Source organism: Limulus polyphemus, unplaced genomic scaffold (genome assembly GCF_000517525.1).
Source record: "Limulus polyphemus unplaced genomic scaffold, Limulus_polyphemus-2.1.2 Scaffold523, whole genome shotgun sequence".
NCBI lineage: Eukaryota > Metazoa > Arthropoda > Merostomata > Xiphosura > Limulidae > Limulus > Limulus polyphemus.
Window position 1 is genome coordinate 161,555 of NW_013666133.1, and position 23,687 is coordinate 185,241.

General features: G+C 33.6%; 1 protein-coding gene across 2 annotated transcripts in view; it reads left to right on the forward strand.

The window, feature by feature from the left end:
• Positions 1-23,687, forward strand: part of LOC106458848 (F-box only protein 25-like) — a 40,386-nt gene that overhangs the window by 6,093 nt on the left and 10,606 nt on the right. For both annotated transcript variants that reach the window (XM_022385204.1, XM_013918402.2), the window contains 6 exons: positions 18,352-18,458; positions 19,236-19,288; positions 19,756-19,848; positions 20,142-20,235; positions 22,027-22,202; positions 23,096-23,367. In XM_022385204.1, coding sequence (XP_022240912.1) covers positions 18,352-18,458; positions 19,236-19,288; positions 19,756-19,848; positions 20,142-20,235; positions 22,027-22,202; positions 23,096-23,367 — 795 coding nt within the window. The remainder of the gene's footprint in view (positions 1-18,351; positions 18,459-19,235; positions 19,289-19,755; positions 19,849-20,141; positions 20,236-22,026; positions 22,203-23,095; positions 23,368-23,687) is intronic.

The window sequence follows — 23,687 nt, forward strand, 5'->3', positions numbered from 1 at the left end:
AATCCCACTATTCGTTGGTAAAAGAGTAGCCCAAGAGTTGGCGGTGGGTGGTGATGACTAGCTGCCTTCCCTCTAGTCTTACACTGCTAAATTAGGGACGGCTAGCGCAGATAGCCCTCGTGTAGCTTTGCGCGAAATTCAAAAAACAAACAAAAAACAAAACAGTCTTATTGGAAGTTTAGAAATGTGTTGCTATAGGGCAGAGGGCTTATGTGCGAGTACCTTGTTTTATATATTTTAAACAGCTTGACACGCCAGTGGTTTTCAGCTTAGGGTAATTACGGATCTGTACCCAACACAAACACGCCAGGTTTGGCTAAGGAATTACGCTGTTGTATTTCCGAAATTATTGGATGAAATTTTAAATATATATATATATATATATATATTATGATTAAGTATTAGGTAGAACTATGTTAATTTTGCTTTTTATAGTTTATTAACATTTTAGTGTAAATCAAAGGTAAAGTATTATTTATCGTTGGTATAAGCTTTACCCCATCATTTTTAAAACATATGTTTTGTAACTTTTAGGTCTTATAAAAACACGCGCGGTACCAGAATACACAATTTATATCATTTTGAAAGTTATTGTGATTAGCTATAGTTTTTGTCAGACTACGCGAGCAGAATCGGTAAAACTCGTGTTGACCACTGTCATGTGTCACAAGTTTACGTATCCACTTTATGAAGATAACCTTATTTTATTGATAGGTCTGTAACTTCGTCTATGAAGAAATATTAGGTGTGTTTTACAGCTGAAGGTGTGTAGTACGTTGTAAGTGTATCGGGAAGTTGAGTAGAAAAAGCTAACCGTGCTACTGTTCACAGCCTACGCAGGTTACCGTAAGGACAGGTTTCACGTGACCTTGTGCTTGTCTTAGCAACTAGCAGGCAACGATTTTGTTCTCGTACACGCAACAATACATTTGTTCTGTCTTACACAACACACTTTGACAGAATTACTGCACTCGTCTAACCCTGAAAGTCTTGTTAAATCTTGAGCAAATAAAATACGTCGCGCATTATAACTTTCATTTCTGTGCACTGTTTTAAGAACAACTTCTCAAAGCAGCAAAAGAAGGGGAAAAACTTATTGAATTACCAGAGAAAGGGTGTCCTAGCCTGAAATGTTTTGAATATTAAAACACCTATTTAATGTTAGCCTTTTTTGTGTGGTATAAGTTCCCCCTTCTTTTGTTTTTGATTTCATCGTACCACAGCAGTCTTTAGTTGATTTGTCACAGAAGAAGCTCGTACTTTGGTATACTCTACATGAGAAAGATATTCGATATCCTACAAGCAAATTCAACCAGTCATAAGTATTTTAACAACACAGTTCCTATCATGTCTTGGACAAAAAAATGTTTTGAAAAATCCGCTTCTTTTAAATACTGAATGAAAGTTCAATTGTTGTACATCAATCAACCTGTAGGTTCTACCTCTTCGACGTTCAAGTACACGCACACATTGTTACGCTGGTTCAATTCAAACAGTGACGTGGTTTGAGTAACTGGTTTATTAGCCACTTGTACAAAATATTTTACTTTTTCAAACAGTACCAGACTAGGGTTGCTTCTCTGGTACGGGACTCATGATTGACTCGCCGAAAACACCGTATAAGACTCTTAAAAACCTCATGTTCTGTACTATATACCTAATTCTTAATCATAACTGATTCTAAAACCCAAAACTGAGAAAAAGAGAAGATTACATAAGGTTTCACCAAACTACGCTAATGCATACAGTGCCCTATTTTCAAAATCAGTTATAAGACAGATAATGTTGATACAAACAATTTGAACATACGATAGTATAATTCATATACATGAAAAAACAAAAAAACATTTTAATCGTTCACAACACTACCCCTTGCCTAAATTTAAACCGACCTAGTAAAATTAGAAATACATCAAAAATTACATTATTCACAATGGCCATTTGGTTATACCCAACCTAACTGGCGAGGTTCTTTTCTCTTCCTAGTAAACTTTCTTTGAAGCATTTGCTCTTAACCTCTCGGTAGCGCTGAAGTGACTGCATACGCGTTGTTCAGCAATAGGCATAGTCTTTATTAGTGTGCTTGAAATGCCTGCTCTTCCACCACTTTTCTGGCCTCCAGTGTTTCCGTTGATTCACATTGACCACCTTGGATATTTTGTAGTATTCACCCTTTGTCTTGTACTTTTCATCTGAAAGCTGTTATGTAACCTCATAAGGATCTTCCCTGTTGCTGTGCGGCTTTGGAGACTTCCTCTTCTTCCTACGAGGTTATGAGACTAGAAAGGTCTCCAGCATTCAAGTGATGTAAATGCGACTTGACATCATAGCTCTACCTCATTGCCTGTGCAGTTGAGCTGAGGTTCTCTCTTGCATGTTTGTGTATTTCTTTCAGTTATTCTTGCAGATTCTCTACAAAGTCAGTAGGGCTGCTTCTAGTGGTCTCCAACTGATCAAATCACTGGTAGTCAAAGTTCTCGTCCCATCATCAGCATGGCGGGTGTATAGCATGTAGCTTCAGGAGTCTTGTAAGCTATAAGCAGTGCTGGTAACTTTAGATCCCAATTGTTATGATTTTATTTGCTGAACTTGACTAGTTGCCTGCCTAATGTCTAGTTTAAACATTCTATCATTCCATTTGATTGAGGTTGTAATGGTGTTAACTATTTTTTTTTATGTCCAATAATTCACATCATTCCTTAAATACTGCTAACTCAAAGTTTCTTCCCTGGTCTGAGAGAAGTTCCATGGGTAGGCCGAATCTTGTGAAGAACTGATCAACCAACATTTTTACTACTGTATGTGCTTCTTGAGCTGGGATTGTATAAGCTTCTGGCCACTTTGTAAAATAATCCATAGTTTGTTTCTAGTGTCACTTTTTGGCAATCGTCCTATGAGGTCAATAACTATTCTCTTCATTGGTGCTCGCACCCATGGTGGGCAGAGCACAGATAACCCATTGTGTAGCTTTATGCTTAATTACAAACAAACAATCATTGGTGTTCTAACCTGGTGCAGTTTATGTTACTCTCCTTAGTTTGAAAGACCCAATTTTTCCAGCAAATACTTTATATGCTCAACACCATTCCTCAACATCCCTTCTCATGTCACTCTAGTAGAATCTTACCCAAAGTTGACCAAATGTCTTCATTGCAAGATGCTATCATGTGACTATCGCGAAGTGGTTGCTCGCATTAACTTGGGAATGACTGTTTACCAATACTGTTTTGTCCCATCTGGGTTTTCTCATCTTCTTTGCAATATATCAAACTGTAGATACCACATGTTTCACTGAGCCCAGTATGCCAATAATATGGAAATTTCAAATCAGAACGTGTTTTCACAACTGGTGTCACAATAAATTGTCATCTTAAAATCAATGGGAATGATCTCAGCTTCTTCCCATAAGAAAATTTAGTCCTAAAATACACTTATCTTTTATGTCTGTAGTATAGACTTTCTGTACACCCACATTGACCTTTCCATTTAATGGCATTGACTGTCCAATTACTTCACTCATTTTTATCTCCACAATCTGGGAATTACTTCTGACCCAAGAGTTCTAACTGTAGTAATGTTCAGTTGGATTCAGTTTCTAAAGACATCTGACACTTGATTCCATCAACCTCTACTGCTGCCTGTATGCAATATATAGAAGTCTCTTCCTCCCCCACTTTTCAAGGGTGGAGCTTGTTTGATATTGACCCTGCAAGGTCAGCCCTCAGTGGTTTAATTGTTACTGCCTTCTTTTTCTCTGGAGCATCTATCTTTATTTTGGACCAACAGTTGTTTTTGTAATGACCCTTCTTCCTACTGTTATAACACTCAATATTTTTCACATTTTTGTTGTTATTTCCCCCTTTCCTGTTCGAAATAATTGATTACATCTGGTTGTCATTTCCCCCAATTGACTAAAATCCATCTTTTCAAAAACTTTGTTCATCTGTGTTGCTACCTTTCTTATTTTGTTTTCCAGATAATCTAATAATTTATTGTATAATTCCTGATTTCTAGCTTGTACTGCTGTAAAACACTTCTTGCTGTTACCAGTAACCATCTTGTTTTGTTATCAACAGCTTACACGTGACATCATGCATGCTTCAAATTCCAATGAATATGTTAAAGCTTCTTGGACAGTCTGGGTTCGAGCTTTCTTAACATGGTTTATTTTATTTGCCATCATTGTCTAGAGCATCAATGAACCGATCTCGTAACAACACTTGTAATAGAGTTGGTTCCACAGTTGGGTAGGTATAATGGGTTTCTCTAGTTTCTGCATCAACTGTTGTAGTGGCTCCTGATGTTGTTTCACCCTTGGCCTGAACTTGGATCGATACGCCTCTTCTTGGCGTAAAGCTACAAACATTTGCTCTAAAGCTCTAGTTAGGGATATATAGTCTTGCTGAAGATGGATTGGCAGGTGGCCCAAGACTTTTGAAGCTGTTCCGTTCAGGTTACCTGCAAATTGGATCAACATTGTTCTTTTGACCAACCATGACCTCTAACCAACAATTGGAATTGGGCAGAAAATGCTTTTCAAGAAACTGAGCCATCAAACTCCTGATGTTATTTTTGTACTTAATGGTAAGTTTGTGCAAAAGGTCCTAGTCCAGGAGTGTCCTGTAAGAGCTGTTTTTCCTTTCATTAGTGATATGAACTGGTTGAACAATGTTTAAATACTGTCTTTGCAGGTTGATTCGGCATAATGTCCCTTGGTGTGTCTACTCTGTTCTGTAATTTCATTTTTTTTATATTTAACTCTTCTGCCTGATCACACATCTGCCTGTCTATTCTTTCATCTTCGTTGTGCTGTTGTGCTTGTGTTTATACATCCTTACTCTACTGTTCGACCTATTGCTCTAAGGCTTTTTCTAAATTAGTCTTTTGTTTTTGTAAGACAGTTTTCGAAAATTCAAGCCTTTGATTCTGTTGATTATTCTTATCATTGATTTGATCCATCATCATTTTTGTTTTGTATTGTAATCCACTTGTTGAGTAAACTCCTTTGTTTGTTGACTTATTATTGCTCCTATTGATCTGCATTTTCTTAACCTGCTGCATTTGCTCCTCTGTTGATCTATCTTTCACTAATCTGCTACAGTTGTTTTGTAATGAGATCCTTTTGATCAACCTTTTTTTCTTACTTAATGTTAGATTCATGTGTTTGCTGATATAACTATTGCATTTGTTGATTCATCTGCTGCATTTATTGATCTGTCTGCTGATACAACTTTTGAATTTGTTGATCAAACTTTTCACTGTTGATTTGTCAATACAGTATGTTTATTTATATGTAGCGTTAATTGATTTAACCATGCTGTCGGATTTTCTTTTTCAACTCCTGCAGCTTTCATTTTTCTAGTCTGCATGGTTGGTGCTTGCACCTTTGGCGCAGCCATGTTGAAATACTTCAGATAGTCTCTCCGTTCTTAAGACCTGCCAGCCTGGCATCTTCATCTGAATAATTAAAAAAAGATTCATTCCAGAAAGGTTTATGTTGATTTCGAGGTCTAGGTCGCTGGACCAGACTCGTGACCTGACCCGAGACCATGAGAGCCAAAATGGAGAAGTTTACTCGTAAATGCAAAGTAAAATGATGTAGCAATAAAACATGCGTGAAATATTCTAGATGTAGTTGTGAATATGATGATTTAAGTGTATCGATTAAGCTAAACTATGGGTCCAGGTCGGATGAGGGAATAACTTATTCAAAGGTATCCCAATCGATTCGACATACCATCTGAATCAGAGATTCATCAGTTGATTACTGCACTGACAGCGAAAAAAAAACCAAAAACAAGCACAACAGTATCGTTATCCTCGAAAAGGGAGATTGGAATCACATATGAGAAATCATAAGTTTCAGTATTTTGTGACACTAACGACACAGTAAAGATGCAGTGTTGAAGTTGAAGCAGCTTCACGATGCATTACAAGATGATTTCCCTAGCGATTCTTTACTTTAAAATACCATTTCTGCAATGAAGAGTAAATACAAGAATGGTGGTATAATGCCCAGTATGGTACCATCATAGTATAATCCATATAGATTTCATATTTTCATTAATATATATATATATCGTTTTAGAAGTTGTGCCGAGCTTCATTAATCGAGATCTGTCGAAATAACCATAAATCACCGGTTTCTGGAATGACTTCTCTGTTGACCATTCTAAGCTCAGTACTAGAAGATGCTGGGCTGGCTCGTGTGGCAGGTGTTAAAAGTAAAAAAGACGAAGTTGATAAATTCCACTTCTGATACCAAATTGTTACACTGGTCCAATTAAACCAACGACGAACAATCCGTGTACTGATTTGAATAACTGGTTTATTAGTCAATTTTATAAAATATTTCACTTCCCTGAACGATATCGAACTCAGGCCTAAAATCTGCATTTTTAGGCTACACAATTAACTTGTTTCCCGTGGACTCTTGAATGACTCACTTAAGATGCTGTAAGGCTTCCAGAAACTTCACGCACTATGACTTCAAAAGCCTAAACTGAAAAAAAAACTTATGTAAACTGTATGTATTGTTGTCGTTTGGTGAAATCAAACTAAACCAATACAGACAGTTAACATAATATTTTTTGCCAAACGACACTGAACGCATTGTAGCCTTTCTCCAAAATAATTTACAAGACAAATAATATATATATATAAAGAATCACATTATTTCAATTGCTCACAATACTGTATTGAAAAATAACTTATTCCTTTATGCACAATCAGTTCTTTTTTATATAAATTTGAATATCATTTTCTTTTTGCTGTTCCATTTGCAGAAGGGTTATGCGTTCGAAAAAGGTAAAAAAAAGAAATAATGTAATAACACGTTATTACAAGCAGGAAATATAAACGTTATTTATATAAACTTCATCTAACGCTTTTAATGATTTGACATGTATTACGTTCTCTGTTGGATTATCTTGTGATTGTCCGACTCGCAACTTTATTGAGGAGCAAAGCTTAATGATTTATTGACTGAAGGTTATGGGATGTACAGTCATTTTTTAAGAATGCGCCCACAGCTGAAACTGCGGAACGCGTCCTGCGGTATTGCGACTCAAACTTTGGATGGTCGATCTACAGAGCGACAGGGTAACAAATACGGCCTGATTTACCCAGATGACTACTTTGTATAACTCTGAATACTAGTCCCAAAGTTGAACAGGAACACGTTATGAATAATGACTTACTCGTAAAATGTACAATACTTTTGTCACATATTACGCAATATTGTATCAAGTCTAACATTTAGGGGCTTTTGTATAGCTTGGCCGCTTTGTCGAAGTTACTGAAATAAAAACATTGTCATACAGAATGGTCGTAAAACTAGAAAAATCATTCTAACACCGTGAACAAATCGTATACACAATCTACCAATGAATGAGCCTGTATGGAGCTAAATTTTTTTACCATGTAATGGCTAAATAAAAGTGCTGTGAAATTATCACAAAGCATAATTCACATAAAATAAGCTATTAACGCATATTTGAAATTTGAAAATTACTTTGATTTTTTTTTCCAATATAGTTAGCAGATGGCCTCGACTACTAGTTTTTTTTCCAATTATTATAAACAAGTTATGCAAAGTCCTATCATAGTATTAAAAAAGAACGTGAAAAGGCAACTAAAGTTCGCAAGAACAACATCATATCCAATGTTGATTTATAATTCGCTAATTCTTTAGATAAAAATTATGTTTGTGTAGATTTATTACATTAGATTCCTATATTCGACATCTGGTTGATCTGGATAAACAACTAATGGTTTCGTTTTGTAGTTGGGTGATCATGGCCTTGTAGTTGATGTGCTAGACTGTGGATTTGAGGTTCCGTGGTTCGCGTCTGATATCGCTAAAAAAAGTAGGAATAAAAATATCGCGCTCCACACTTTGGGGTGGTTTATAAGTGTGGCAGTCAAATTCCATTATTCCATCTGGCAAGAATAGTCCAAGAATTTGTGGTGGGTGGTGTTGATTAAGCTGCCTTCAAAATTAGGGACGGTTCGCGCAGACAGTCCACGAGTAGCTTTGCATGAAATTCAACAAACAAGCTTCTATTTTTTTTTTCTTTGGTGTAATCATGTGTAATTAGCGGTAATAAAAAATCGTCGGTTAAGGGTAAACCTGTTGATAAAAAAGGATTGATACTTATGATGAAAAGTGGTATTTTATATGAAATATATTCATTTCTTCTGTTTAATATCGTGTTTACATGTGTGTATGTTCGTTTGTAGAGAGAGAATAGTACTGTTTTTTTTATAATTCACCGTTACCTAAAATAATTTATTATCTTCCCGAGCTGTCGAGTACACACTACTCAAACTGTACAATTCATCAACCGTTCATGTGGGTGAATGTACCTATTATATGTAACTTACGTGTATTATTGAGGCCCGGGTAACAGAATGCGAAACTCTAACTTAGTGACGTTTTTTTTTTTTTTTTTTTGGTTTCAGGAACATCGAGGTAGATAAACACTAGGATTTTATTTTTGACCGTTCCGCTGTTTTCATGACCGAAACTGTTCATTCAGTATGTCACAAGTCAGTAAACCGACAAGTTTATTTGATTGTTAGTCTTTGGATCCTGAACTGTGTAAACCTGTGTACAACACTCAGTTGAACAGCTAGATAATACTTCTGTGCACTGGAACTTGCATTAGTCATACTTTTGTAAAGGTAAATCGTTTAACGCGGAAATGACTATGAATCTCCTCTTTCTATTTGGATACACTGCATACAAGCGTTTCTCGAAGAACAATCACCGTGGGATTATTGCTGTTTTTTTATAACATTAGGTAAAGGTGTGTCGTAGAGAGGCACCTGCTCTTAGTAGTAGAACAAGGTGTTCGGTAATTCACTTAATCTCAGTGGTCCTAATGTTTTTTTTCCAATATGGAATACTGTTTGAAAATAAAGTTTAATTTGTAGCTCCAATTCTGGAATATACAATTTTTCTTTTCTCGAACGCAGATCTAACATATATAAATTAAATTAGTTAACCAGGAGAAGATGGTAACTATAGGGAAAAAAAAGGTGTTCAAGAGGCTGTAGTTTTTTACGGTTGAGGATAAAATATATATATAATATTTATGTAAAGGGTTTTGATCTCATTGACTAAAAAAGACTTTTGATTCCAAGTCAAAAGCTTGCACCGAAAGAAGCCTAGTGATTATAGGCACTGTTCAAAAATGTTAAAATATGTAGTTATCTTGTTAAATAAATCTGACATCATCTGTAATATGGAGTTTTTTGTTTAGTTTTTGTCATCAAGTAGGCCTAAATATTGCCATCGGCTTCTCTCCAAAGGCATATGTTTTAATCACTTCAGCAAATTTCATGAAAATACGTGTTGACTTTTTGTTAGAAAATTTATTCTCTTCTGTAAAGAATGCCTCCCAGTGGCACAGCGGTATGTCTGCGGACTTACAATGCTAGAATCCGAGTTTCGATACCCGTGGTGAGCATAGCACAGATAGCCCATTGTGTAGCTTTGTGCTTAATTACAAAACAAACAAACAAACCATTTAAGTGTCTAAAACTAGAGAAGCATTAAAGACCAATAGGCCTACCCTTGGAGATAAAAATTACTTACACAACAGAAAACTCACCAAGCATCTCCTACAAAGTCCCTTCCACATGCCATTCGTTAATCTTGCTTCAGGTGTATTTCGTTAGTGTCAACTGTTATCTTAAAGATTAAACAAGTTACAGAAATAACTGTATTTGAGATGCTAGTTGCATAACAGCTAAAAAATGTTTTGCAATTTTCTATATGATTATGACTACATTAAGATATCTTTGTGTTTTAAATATCTTCCGTAGTGGAGGGTGACTTACATCGACGTTTTAGAATACTTTCATTGATATGTATTATTATTTTCTTTTAATTCTCGAATCTAGCTTATAATTTGTTCTGATAGGTGTATGTTGTTACTTTGCACATATTTAACTGGCAGAAATTTTGTATGACTCAGTGTTGGGTGATTTCCAGCGCTAAATTTCCAATACAGTATTAATACGTCATTCAAAGTGTATGGTTGTTTTGGGCGGGTGTTCACCTATGCTCGTTTAATTGCTCACGTCATATTTAAATCCGTGAAACAATCTAAGGCTGAATAGGTGCTCGTAGGTTAAATATTGTAAGAACAAATTTCGATTTGATGATTTCAAGAAATTTTTAACATATTCAACACCCGCTTGAACTCTCTCTCTCTCTCTTTTTTTTTTAGTATGATGCATTTATTTATATTCATTTGTATAGTTTGCATGTTTGTTTCGTAAATGTTTCAAGTCGGTTTGTAACTAGATTATCCATATATACTTTTCATGCAAAGATACATATTATATACATATTAGTTTTTTACTCCATGGGCATCATATGCATTAGCTTGGTTTGGACATATTTATGTATTTCCATTTCAGTTTACGTTCCTGATTGGAACCTCAAATTGAACTCATTGCGTGGCTTAATGTTTAGCATGTCGGACCTCGAATCCCATTTTCGCAAAATTGTGCCTCGCACTTTGGAGCAGTGGTTTTTTTAAAATAAGATTGACGCCTAATTTTATATACATATGTACAGATTTTCTTACATTATATCAAAATGATTTTGGAACTTCATTACATATTTACAGCCATGCCGCTATGTCCAGACATGCTTTGTTTGACGAATGTTTATCTCGACAATAGCCCTATAACTTAGTTTCCATTGCAAAAGGCTCTTTCGATAGGTTGTAATATCCAGAACACACCAATCCTCCCTGTTTACTTTTCATACTCTCTTTGCTGAACAATAAAGACGACGGTATCCTAGCTCCCGTTTCAACAGTCCGATAGCACAAAAATGCATAGGTGCTGCGTCCCATAACTTGACCGTTATTTCTTTGTATGCATAAATACGAGGTTTCATTATCCAGCTGATTGAGGTTTATATGCAACGGTTGAACAAATATAACTTGAGGAAGCATTTTGTTAGACAGGACGTTTGTTGCTTTTCCAAACGGAGATCCTTGGGGATTTATGGTCTGTGCGATTGCCTTGGCCACGTGAACGACTTTTGTCATTGAATTTTGTGTTCTTGGATTCTCATCTGTTACGAAACGCCAAGTGTGATTACGGCGGCTGGGGTTTGACTTGTTGCGAGTCTCTTTCTGGGTGGTCCTGGTGTCCCAAGTTAATACATATTCGTTTGTTTCTCAACGCCATTAAGTGTAAGGGATATCTTCCTCCTTGGAAATCCTAAATCTCCGATTAGAAATAATCTTCATAATCTGAGTGTACGAATGTTATACGTTTTAAAGGGCTGTTACATACCCTTCCAAAAGTGACTAGTTTTCACTGCATCTATTCTTACGAAACGTGAAATAATATTACAATGGAGTTCTGATACATGCCATTACAACTCGACTGTGTATATAGGTTGTGGTTGTGGCCTGACTTGCAGAGTTACATAACATTTAAATTATGTAGGATTACCCTCTGTGTGTGCGTGTTATATATATTAAATAACACTTCGACTTACAAACCGTACGTGGATAGTTAACGTTCTACACTGTCAGTTTCTCAGCCTTAGACAGTTATTTTGATTGTGGGGGAATCAGATGTTTTCAGAAAAATTGCATTACATGTGCCCATTAGGATTACCACGTTTTTATGCTTTATCAAGAAGGCGGCCGTCTATTTATATTCTAGTTGCGAAATGCATCTACATTTATTGTTTCGTTGTCAGTATTTTCCTGGTTTAAAATAGAGGTAGAATCTGTGCGTGCGTATAATCTATTTTATTTTTTGTTCGAATATGTTCTAATAACAAAACGATGGGTTGAGTACCCCGGTGGAGAATAAAATCATGCAAGTGAACCTCGAGCAGAGTTTCAGTGTTTTAGACTGCTAGAAATATAAGTGAGAGTTGGAGCTTTACCCTCTTTCTTACTGTACCAGTTTTTCAAGTCTAGACAGTGGTGGTTTTGAATTTCTTTAATGGCCACGTTTTTGGCACATGCAATGACTAAAAAATTGATAACTCCCTTATATTAGTGATGTCTGATATATAGAAGATAAAACCTCATATTAATAGAACTGAAGACTGTGACGATGCTAGTAAGCAGAATAATATTTAGTAAAGTGTAGTATTTTTATTTTGTTTATTTAGAACCTAAGTTCTTCATGGAAACACTGAATCTATACAGATCATAATACTGCATTATGTAGCATAGATGTTTCATAGTGATATAAAAAATAACAATAATAATAGTGTTGTTTTTTACCAAGATGTGTATATGAACAAGTCATTCGTACGAAGTAGACATGAAATTTATAAAAGTTCTTTCCAACCTTTAGTGAGTGGACATAGATGCAGAGAAGATCTCCTAGTGTCCATCGATGGGCCAACGGCAAGTTTATGGGCTTACAACGCTAAAATCCGGGTTCGATTCCCCACAGTAGGCAGAGTGCAGATAGCCCATTGTGTAGCTTTTCACTAAGAAAATAACAACATAGATTTTCTAGAATAATCATAAATTTATTTTTCAATTAGTCCTCTAGTTTCATTTGCGGAAGAAAACAAGCACGTGGTAATGTTAGGCAACAGTCAATAATGTAATCGTTCGTCTTTTTTTTACTACCAGGTTTAGATGTTTATATGGCAGAAACATAAAATAAAACTCAGGCATTTGTAGCTAATTATACACGGATGCTTGCACTATATGATTTCCGCGTCTTTAAAAAAATTACTGAACTAATTACGTGGGATAATAAGAGCAGATTATTCTGCATTACGTATTTGCTAGGTATTGAGGGCAGCATTTCTTTTTTTGAGTGAAACATCAAATTTTCTAAAAGAAATTATAATTAAAATGAAATGGAATATAACTCAGAAATTGGCATCTTTTATGCGTCATTTTTGGTGGAGACACCCACTTTCAACACTGTTTTTGTACCAGTTCTTTGTTTCCTTTCTAACTCCCTTATTCAAACGTTGTATTAAAACATGCATTGGAATGTAAGCCAGCAACATTTCATGTAATCAAGTTCTGTTGAATGGAATATAAGGATCAAAATGAATAGGGACGAAAATTTTTTAGTGATTGTTTGATATAATATAGTCTAATTATGTTAACATTTTTTTATGAACTAAGTTGTAACAAAATGTAGTAGTAAATATTGGCAATTAATTTAAAGTTCTCATTGGTTATGCAAGTAATGGCATGTATCATAAAAATGGGTTTCTTTAGGTATACACGGGGTTGAGTATGTTATATTAAAATGATTTGGGAGCCATATCACGTTGTTGCAGTCCATGTTGCCATGTCCATTCATACTCTGTCTGAGGACTATACATCTTAAAAATAGCTTTGATACGTAGTTTCCATTGCAAAAGGCTTTGTTGTAAGTTTGTCATGTCAAAAGCACATCATTTCACCATGATGCTTCCCTAACCCATGTTGTCAACAAGGATGATGGTTTTGCAATGACCATTACAACAGTCTGTTACATACAGATCCATAGATACTACATCTGGTGACTTCACTAGCATGTCTTTATATGGAATAGCATGAATACCTATTTCATTCTCCAGCTACATGAACAGTAGGTATGATTGGAACTCTTATCTTTGTGAACCCATTCCCTCTTGACCTTGTTCCCAAATGGAGACCCTTTTTGATTTTGTTGATTACTGATGTCTGAGATGTGGGTGGATTTTACCACTATCCTTTGTGTTCATAGATTTTCACCTGTTACAAGAGGCCACACTTTTCTCACCATGGTTGTGGTGTGACTTGCTGTTCTGGTGCTTCAAACTAATCTATATTCCTTTGTTTTTCAATGCCATTAAGCACAAGGGATATCCCAATCTTCGAAATTCTAAATCTCTGATCTCAATAAATCTTTATGATACAAGTGCATATTGTGTGTATGTTTTGCACTTGAAAGAGCTGTTTCATACCCTTACCAAAAGTGATGTGTTTTTAGTGGCATTGCACTACCTATGATTGTCAAACATTTTCTTAATGGATTTCTAATACATGTTGTCTCATTGCAACTGCATTTGGGCTGTGCATGGTTGTGATGTAACTAATTGATTTGCATATTCAAAATCATTTTGATATAACACACTCAACCCTCATTGTGTGTATAGTTATAAGCTGTTTTTTGTGTTGTAATTTAGATGTTAGCTGAAGGGTGCATCTCATTAAGATCAATTTATTCCTAGAATATTTGGGAGTATTAATGAACAAGAGGCTTTTCAAAATATCTAGAACAAGGATTAGATTAGTCAGTTGGCTAAGTAAGCTTGAGTGAAACAGTGAAGCATCAAGAAGATAGAGTTGTTTTCTAGTTGGTAGAGTGAAACAGTCAGTGTTTTTATGTTTTTGGATTTGTGTTAGCTATCATGTTTATTGAGCTACTTTGTGCAAGTAAGTTGGTTTTTACATTATTATAGTGCAGATAATGTGGTTGTAAACATAAATTTGCAATAAGTTACACAGTTTACAAGCTCCTAAAGAAATGTTAAGGAGGAAATAAAACTGATTTGTTATTGAATTATTTACACCAGATAATTTAAAAGAACAACATTACAACATGGTGTCAGAAGTGGGGTTATTTTAATGAATTTAAAAATTGAACTTAGAATATACTTGAGTTTGATCTTCAACTGTGAAGATGGGAACCATGAGGTGAGAGAGTGAAAGTGAAGCATTACTTAAGATGATGAAATTATTAAGACAAGACCAAGAAAAAAAATCAAAAGATAAAATAAAAATGAGATAGAAAAATAAAAGATGACGAGAAGAAATTGAAAGAAAATTAAAAGACCAGAAGGTAAGATACATACTCTTTAAGGAAGAAATAAAACCAAAAATAAATCTGATTGAAGACAAGATCAATGAAATTATCATAGATGTACAGAGAGATTACAAAAATAAAATTAAATAAGTATGGAAAAGCTGTAATAACAAAACTGAAGTACAGCAAGGTTGTAATGACAAAGTTAACAAGTGAAAAATGAAGTTAAGAAAGATATTGAGGTAGATAAGAGTGTCACTCAGGTAGAAAAGAACATCATTAACAGAATAAAGCATCTGGAAAGTAAATTATTAAATTGAAAGATTAAACCAGCTACTTCTTTCTGCATCAGCTCAAAAGATCCAACCAAAAACACCATCTACTATCAAATATGGAATAGGTGAATTTATTACCACTACTGCTGTGTCACCTGTTGCTGAAGAATGTTCCTAGACTACTCCAGCCATGAAATTAACAAATCTAGTTCCAGAGTTTATCTGGCCAGTTCAACATCAGTCTATAGAGAAACCAACAGCTATGATGGGAAGGTACTATGGGAATCATACCAGGCTCAGTTTGAAATAATTTCCAGGGTGAATAGGTAGAATAGTAAACAAAAAGCCATCCATCATGTGGCTCATTTAAAAAGACCAGGTTTGACAAAATTAGGTAATCTTCCAGCTGAGAACTGTAACAACTAACAAGCATTGGTAGCTGTTTAATCCAAATTTTTGCAAGAAAAAAGTATTTAAAGCAAAGTTGTGGAACAGAGTACAGATGAAAGAAGAAATCATAGCTGACCTTGCAGAAGTTTTGGAAAGGCTTGCCCTATTATCTTAGTCAGATGTTCCTCATAAAATGATGGATTTGTTGGCATGTGACCAATGTATAGATGGCATAGCAGATGAAGATCAGCAAAGTAAGTGTACATCTTTAAAGAAAGTTCTAAATTTGGCGATGGAACTTGAATTTATCAGAGCTGTAGATAAACTACTAATAGGAACATCTATAAGTTATTGGAACATTGGATTCTGTAGTATTGAAACATCAATTCCTTTTATTGATAGCGTGGAAGAACTGAAAGTCTTAAATAAACAGAACAGGGAAACCATAGGACAATAGATGTTTTAAGTTTAACTTGAAGGGACATATTGCCAGGAACTGCAGGTAAAGGCCTGTATGGAATAAGAGCTCCTCTCAAAGGATACTAGAAAGAGGTAACTGTTATACATGTGGGGAACCTGGCTGTTACAGCCGAGACTGTAAAAAATCAACAGCTGTTATTAAGCCAAAGAGATGGAGCACAATTGGATCAAAGGAACATTACAGAGGTAATGAGACACTAAGAAAACAGGAATTAGTTGGAATTATGAAGAGAAGTTCAGCTGGAAATACTCTATCTGTCCCAAATAAGAAAAGAAGCATATTATTTAAGGGAAATCAACCATGAGCTCATGGGATTATTGATTGAAAACCTTGTTTGATGGTGGTTTTTACAGTTGCAATTGTTTGATCTGATTTATTAATAAAATGTGGGAAATTGCCTCCATAGATGAAGAAATAAGATGGTTTAATGCGAACAACAAGTGGACATAAAGTTCCAGCAAAGAGAAATTGGAAGTTACCCTTCCTGTAGGAAGCTTCTCTGTACCTCATGCTGTGTGGATAATTGATGTTGAGGAAGAGTACGTACTGGGAACTGATTTCATGTGGAAACATGTATGTGAGGTTAGGCTAGCTTCAAATAGCTTCACAGTCTATGACTAGGAAATTCCTCTACATTACATGGTAATTACTACATCGGAGGTTGAACTTACAGTGTAAACAGAGATGGTGTTCATTGCACCACTAAAAAGTGAAATACTCAGATCAGGAATTATTAGCAATAATTCTTTATCTAGTGGCTGGATTGTAAAAGAACCAAATATTCTATTATGTCCTGAGGAATTGGTGGTTGGAAGAGCTGTCATGGATATGAGAAGAATAAAGATGTGGTACATGACCTTACCCAGTGAAGACTTAAATCAACTTTGATAAAATGGTGTTAATGTTGATAAAACTGATTTCAGTTAGGTGACCTGGTGTGGCAAAAACCACCTGTAAGACTGAGTGAATGGACAGTTTAGTGTAATTTCATTTTTTTTCATTAGGATTGTTCAAGGGATTCACAATCCATGAAGGTGGCAGTGTTTTATGCTAACTTTTTTATGTTGTAATTTAGATGTTAACTAAAGGCTGTATCGTGTTAATTAAGATCTAGTTAGTCCTAAAATATTTGGGAATATTAGTGAACGAGATACTTTGTGAAGTATCTAGAGCAAGATTTAGGTCATAAATATTGATGAGTAAGTCAATTGGCTAAGTAAGCTTATAGTGAATCAGTGAAGTATCAAGAAGATAAAGAGTTGCTTTCTAGTCAATAATGTGATTCAATCAGTGTGTATTATTTAGATCTGTGTTAGCAATTGTGAATATTGAATTATTTTATACAAATATGTTGATTTTTATTATAGTAATGTGGCTGTAAACCTTGGCCTGTACAAACCTGTACAGAAATGTTAAGGTGGAAATAAAATTAATTTTTTATTGTTATGTGGACTGGACATTAAATCATTTTCACCAGATTATTTAAAATAACCCACCAACAAAAGAACAATGTTACAACAGTATAATATATATATACAGAAGCTAAGAAATAAATTTAATAACTTTATCTCAAGTGTAGGTTGTACTTTACAGTGTTGAATATAGAGGATTAAAGTAATTACTGAAATATCAGAAGGAATGAGAATGTTTCTTGGAGATTTCGTGGCTGAATTATTTAAAGGATAACGATTATTCTCTGTTCTTTTGGGAAATTAGAATGCATTAATGCTTTAAGTGATTGATTAGCAATTTTAATAGGCTATATGTTATTCTGCCATCTTTTGGTTATCATATTATCAAAGTTCTGTATAATTTTTTTTTATCGGTATTTAAATAATTTTTTGAGAGGTGTAGTTCTGTCCATTTTTAGCACTGAAAAGACTTTTTAATGGTCAAGATGGAAATTTGTCTGTTTGGAGTTTCAAGTATAAAGTTGGTAGGACATAGCCATCAGAGCACAAATATGAGTCAAGAGTCCATGGCCCAAGCTCAGATAATGCAGATTTCAAAATCCTACATGATTTGTCCAAGGATTGAATCAAATAATTTTGTGCTCTTTATCTCACTACAATCAATTTGCTTAGTTATTGTAGCAATCAGATATTGGCCAGATATAATGACTGTATTATTCAGGTTATCTCAGGAAGAGGGACAACCTTGTTAGGAAAACATTGTTCATAATTCTTTATTTCTAGTTTGAAACTAAAGAGATGGTGTTATAAAAATGCTTACTTTAATTTCTTTCATTTTATGTATTTTTTTTGGAATATTATGTTCTGCCTTCATCAAATGTTTTTGTGAAAGAGGGGAGGGTTTCAAAACTCTTTTGATCAAGCAATTCTAACATTTAGAAGTAAAATTATTTAAGCATTTTTTAATGAAATAGAAATTGGGTTTCGTTAATTCTAGGTTTGCATTAGACAGTGATGGGAGTACAGACAGCAGTGACAGTGATTCAGAAAGCAAAATTAAAACTACAGCTTGCACTGCTAGTGAAAAGTGTCAGAAGAGAAGAGGTAAGAGCTTTAAAGGCAACTAGTATTCATCATTTAGAAATTGCTTCCTATGAAATGCATACAGCTTTAAAGTAAAATATTGTGTGCATCAGAGATGGTTTTAGAGCCTCAAAAACGTTAACTTTACCATTGTACTAAAGTAGATATTTAAATAATATAGTATGTTCTTAAATTTGGTGTATGTTTGTTTTTTAAAGTAAGTAAAGTTCATTAACTTTTAGAAACTAAAAATATAGTACATTAATGCTATTTAGAAGAAGTATAGATCTTGCACTTCATAAATTTGTGTCGTTCCTACCTTTTTTAAAGAATAAGAAATGAAATAAGTATGTACCTTTGAATGGGCACATTTCCTCTCCTCCCTTTGTCTGGATATATCTGAAGAGTATACATGCTACTACTGATCATATATGGATAATATACTGGAATACCAGTGCATGAGATTTCTCACTTCTATGAAAAATAAATTCTTTGTTTAAAAATCCACTAGATGGAGCTGTTAATTTGGGATGGTTTGGAACAACATTCTGTAAAAGAGAGTTCCAACTCTTTCAAAATTTCAATTTAACTACTAACTAATTGTATATTAGGATACAAAAACATTATTTAAATCTGTAGCAAAGGTTAGAAGAAAGGTAACTTAAATCGACTTTTGTAATCTTAATTGATAGGAGTTTACTTGCATTGTTTCAGTACATTACACATTTTTAGGGTAGCTCTACATAAATTATATTTCATACTGATGGTTTTAACAAAATAATGCATGTTTTATTTCAGAAACTCATTTATGGCAGCCACATTTTCCCATCACCATCAAGTCAACTAGAGAGGTAACATAACTTCCTAATAAGTTTTTCATTTTTATATTTAATGCTCTTATAAAGGAAAGTTCAAAAATCAAAAAAAAGGAAAAATAAGATTTAGGATAGATATTAATTTTGCAAAAAGAAAGCATATTTAATATTATTTCTGACATTATGCAATTGAGGTTTGAAATTTAAAATGAATATTTTATCTAATAAACCTATTTTTAAAATATAGGCATAGTTTTCAACTAAACCTTTTACATGTGCTTATTATAATATTTTTTGACATGTATATTTGTAGTCAATTTGAAAGTAAGTGATATATTTAAAATTTACCATGCATCGTGTAAAAGTTATGACAAACATTGACATACATGTAAACAGTATTTTTATTGATTGCAAGTTACAGTTATCCTGTGACATGAACAGTATTTCTTTTTATTGAAAGGTGTATCTGTAGCATAACTGTTGATGGAACTAAAATATCTTAGGTTGCAGGTTACAACACAATTAGTGAAGCTTTTCGAAGACTTGACTTTCGAAATGGTGTTAAGGATATTAGAAGATTTAATTATATTTGCAAGGTGAGACTTTATTATTTCCAATCAGATTATCTTAGGATCTCTTGATTATTTATAATCAGGTTGATTAAACTTGATGACCTACAACTAAGCTCTGAAGATTTTAGAATTAGTTTCTTCACTAAAGTTTTTTTGTTGGGCATATAAAATCTTCAAGTAAGTAAAATACACTAATAAACATGGTTTGTACATAATTTATCTTTGTTCTTGGCAAAAAGAAAATAAATTTTTGTATGTATATCTCTACAATGCATAATTGGTTAAACTAAGAACTTTGTTGTTTATAATTTACTTAGCTTATCCACCTTATCATCAGCCAGAATCTCACAACACTCAGTGGCTGTGCTACCAAAGTTCTCTTTGTTCTACTAGAAGAAGTAGCTGGTCAAGGTACTGTGTTAACTATTTTTTTGTATGTTTAATAGCATAGTGATGGATTATCAAAAATATATACAAGTCATTGCAGAAGCCAAACTTTTTCAGGAATGTAAATGGATTTTGATTTTTGGGGAGACAATAAAAATGTTAAAAGAATTATTTGAAAGACTGATCATAAATATAACATTATATGATTTTTTAATACAGTAAATATTAGTTAGTTTAACTTTATTTTCTTACTCTAAAGCTATTGTAAATCTAGATTTTGTAAATTAAAAATTTTTTCATAAAGTATATGACAGGTCACTCAACTAAAGACTGAAATAAATGTAAAAAAAAAAACATAAAAAGATTTGTATAGGTTAAACACGAAGTAAAAGAAACTTTAAACTAAAGAAAAAACTTGGAAATATGCAAGCTAGTGTGCCTAATTGTTTGCTTGACACTTAGTTTCAGATGCAAACTTAATAACATATCGGTTCAAAGTTAGAAAAAACTAGCTCAGAAGAATAGAGAAATTACATTTTACTATAACGGCAAATAGGCATTGAGTCCATCATTTTAAACTATTAATGAGTTTTCTTCTTATTTTTGATTATTATTGATGCTTAATTCTATGAAAAATGCAATATGTTAATTAAATGTGGTTGCAATTTCATGCACTTGGTAAAAGAATTATTTGAAAGACTGATCTGAGTATTGAAAGCATGAGACAGATTTTCATCCAAAATGAAATAGATATATCCATGGTCTCAACCTTTAAACAATACAGACATGAGAAACCCTGTATTCTCCACCTGAAACCAAATAGATTTTTCTGTGGTCTTTACCTGAAACAAGAGAGACATCTGTAATTTGTTGTATTCTGCACTTGAAACCAGACAGATTTATTAATGGTCTGAATCTGAAACAAGACAGACATCAGAAACTCTCATGTATTTTACACCTAAAACTAAATGGACTTTTTTTTGTGGTCTTTACCTGAAACAAGACAGATGTCAGAAACTTTCTGTATTCTTCGCCTGAAGGCAAAAGACTCCTCTATGTTCTTGACCTGAAATCAAACAACCATCTATATAGTCTACATCTAAAATTAGACAAATAATGACATATTTATTTATGGACTTCACTTTCACTTACAAACACACATTTTTCTTTACAATATTTTTCTTAATTTGTACACATCTCAGGTACTTTCATATTATGACTCCAATTATGATAAGTTGTTTAAATCCCATTGAAGGATTTTTTTTCAAGACTACTTTGAGTTATCATAGATGCATTTTGAAAGCATATAAACACTATAAGCCAAAGGGAAATAACATAAAGAAATTTAGAACTTAATTTTTGAATTCTTCCTGTAACCTTCTTGACCTTTGCAACTGACGTACCTCATTACTCAAGTCCTGTATAGGTATTACTATTGAAATTATAGGAATTCTCAATTTGTTTAGTTGAACATTAACTGTATAATAAATCTAAACAAGATATATAGTGACAAGAGTACTTATTTGTAGTAACAGTGTAATTGTGATTACACAAGCATTAAAGTATACTGTAGTAATAAATGTATAAGCAAGCACGAAGAATGTCTTAATGCCCTTTCATGTTTCATCTTAGAGTAAATACTCTTGATTTTTCACAAAGTATTATAATCAGAAGCTTCACTGTAGTAAATTATACTGTAATAATAAGTACATAAATATATATACAAAGAACAGCTTAAGACACTAGTATTTTATCTTCAAGAATAAATTTTTTTGATTTTTCAAATAAAAGTATAATCAGAAACTTTATTTATAGTGGCAAGCAACCAGCAGAACATCCACATGCTTCAGGCAATTTTATATGATTTGAAGAAAACCATGAGAAAATATTACTGCTGGGGGCGCCCTCTAGGGAGCACTCTTCTGTGGGAGCAGCATCTTCAAACAATTGAACGGATATGCATGTTTGCTAGTAATATAAAAATCAAAGAGGTTAGAATTATGGGAGTTTTTGTTTAGATAACATAATATTTGGAAATAATAGTAAAGTGACTTTTAGACAAGATTTTCCTGTGGGAAGCTCTTCCCCATCTACCCATTAATTTATAGTCTACATTACGAGCCTCCATCATTATCCGAGATCAGTTTATAAGTACTAAATCATTCACAAACCACAAATTTATAGTCTACATTATGAGCCTCCATCATTATCTGTGATCAGTTTATAAGTACTAAATCATTCACAAACCACAATGGGTATTCAGAACCTTTCAGATCTTTTCTACACTTCCATTTGATTTTGATTCATATAGAAGGTATGATTGTAAAATATACTATCTGTGTGAGATAATGAAGGGTATAACAATAAGTCTGAAAATTATTATTTTAATGCCAGTTTTGCAGGTAAAGTGCCTCATGTTGATTACTAGTAAGAGGATTCATTGATAGTTTTAATTTACACAAATCACCCCAGATAAGCACTTCTGCCCAGTAACTATATGAAAGCTAGAATTAATTGTTTAAGAGTTTTTGAAGTTTTATTCTAATCTGTTAGTATATTTATATCTTTGAGCCAATACACCTTGTAAGTACGTAAAAGCCTAATATTCCAACCTACACAATCCAGCAGAGATTTTGTTATTAAATGTTTGTTTCTGCATTGTTTCTTCAGTTAATAAATCAAGGCTTATTTTATACATGCAGTATTCAAACTCTATAATAAAGAAGTAATATAAGTGTTTATAAGTTAATGAAAATTTATCACATACTTTTCTGTTGTGTAAAGTTTCATTGTTAATACTTAAAAGAAAAGCAACATGAAGTTTAAGAGAACTTCAACATATGGTAAAGCAAATCATGGCATATCATTTTTCTTCATTTTAAAGCCAAAAGATGATGGGAGTCTTAAGCTAACACATCTCCCAGCTGAGCTGATTCGAGAAATACTCCTACGACTTTGTGACTATCGGGACCTCATTAATTCAGGCCAAGCATACAGTGTTATGCAAGGCCTAATTAACGAACAATATATTTGGAGACAACTCTGCTATTTTCACTTCACTCTGCAACAAGTACATCATGCTCTAGACTGCTATAAGAGTAAATCTGGGCATCCCATAAAGTTAGACTGGCAAGGAGTGTTCCACCATCTTCGAAAGTAAGATTGTTACATTTCTATGAAAACAACAAATACTACAGATGAAAGTACTTTCTTTTTATTATTTGTTATTTGATATAGTTTTTACTTTGTTATTATATTACTGTTCTTATTATAACTACAGCTTATAAAATGTTTTAATTGTCCTTTTTGAATTTGAAGATAATTGTTTCAGTTTGAAAGTTTCAAAATTGAGTATATCATGAATTTGTAGAGTTTTTTCACATTAAAGTAATTTGAGAAAATGTAAATAAATCTTGTTCCATGAAAATAGATCACAAGATATCTCTTTTCCAAAGAGTTATCATCAGAGCCTATTC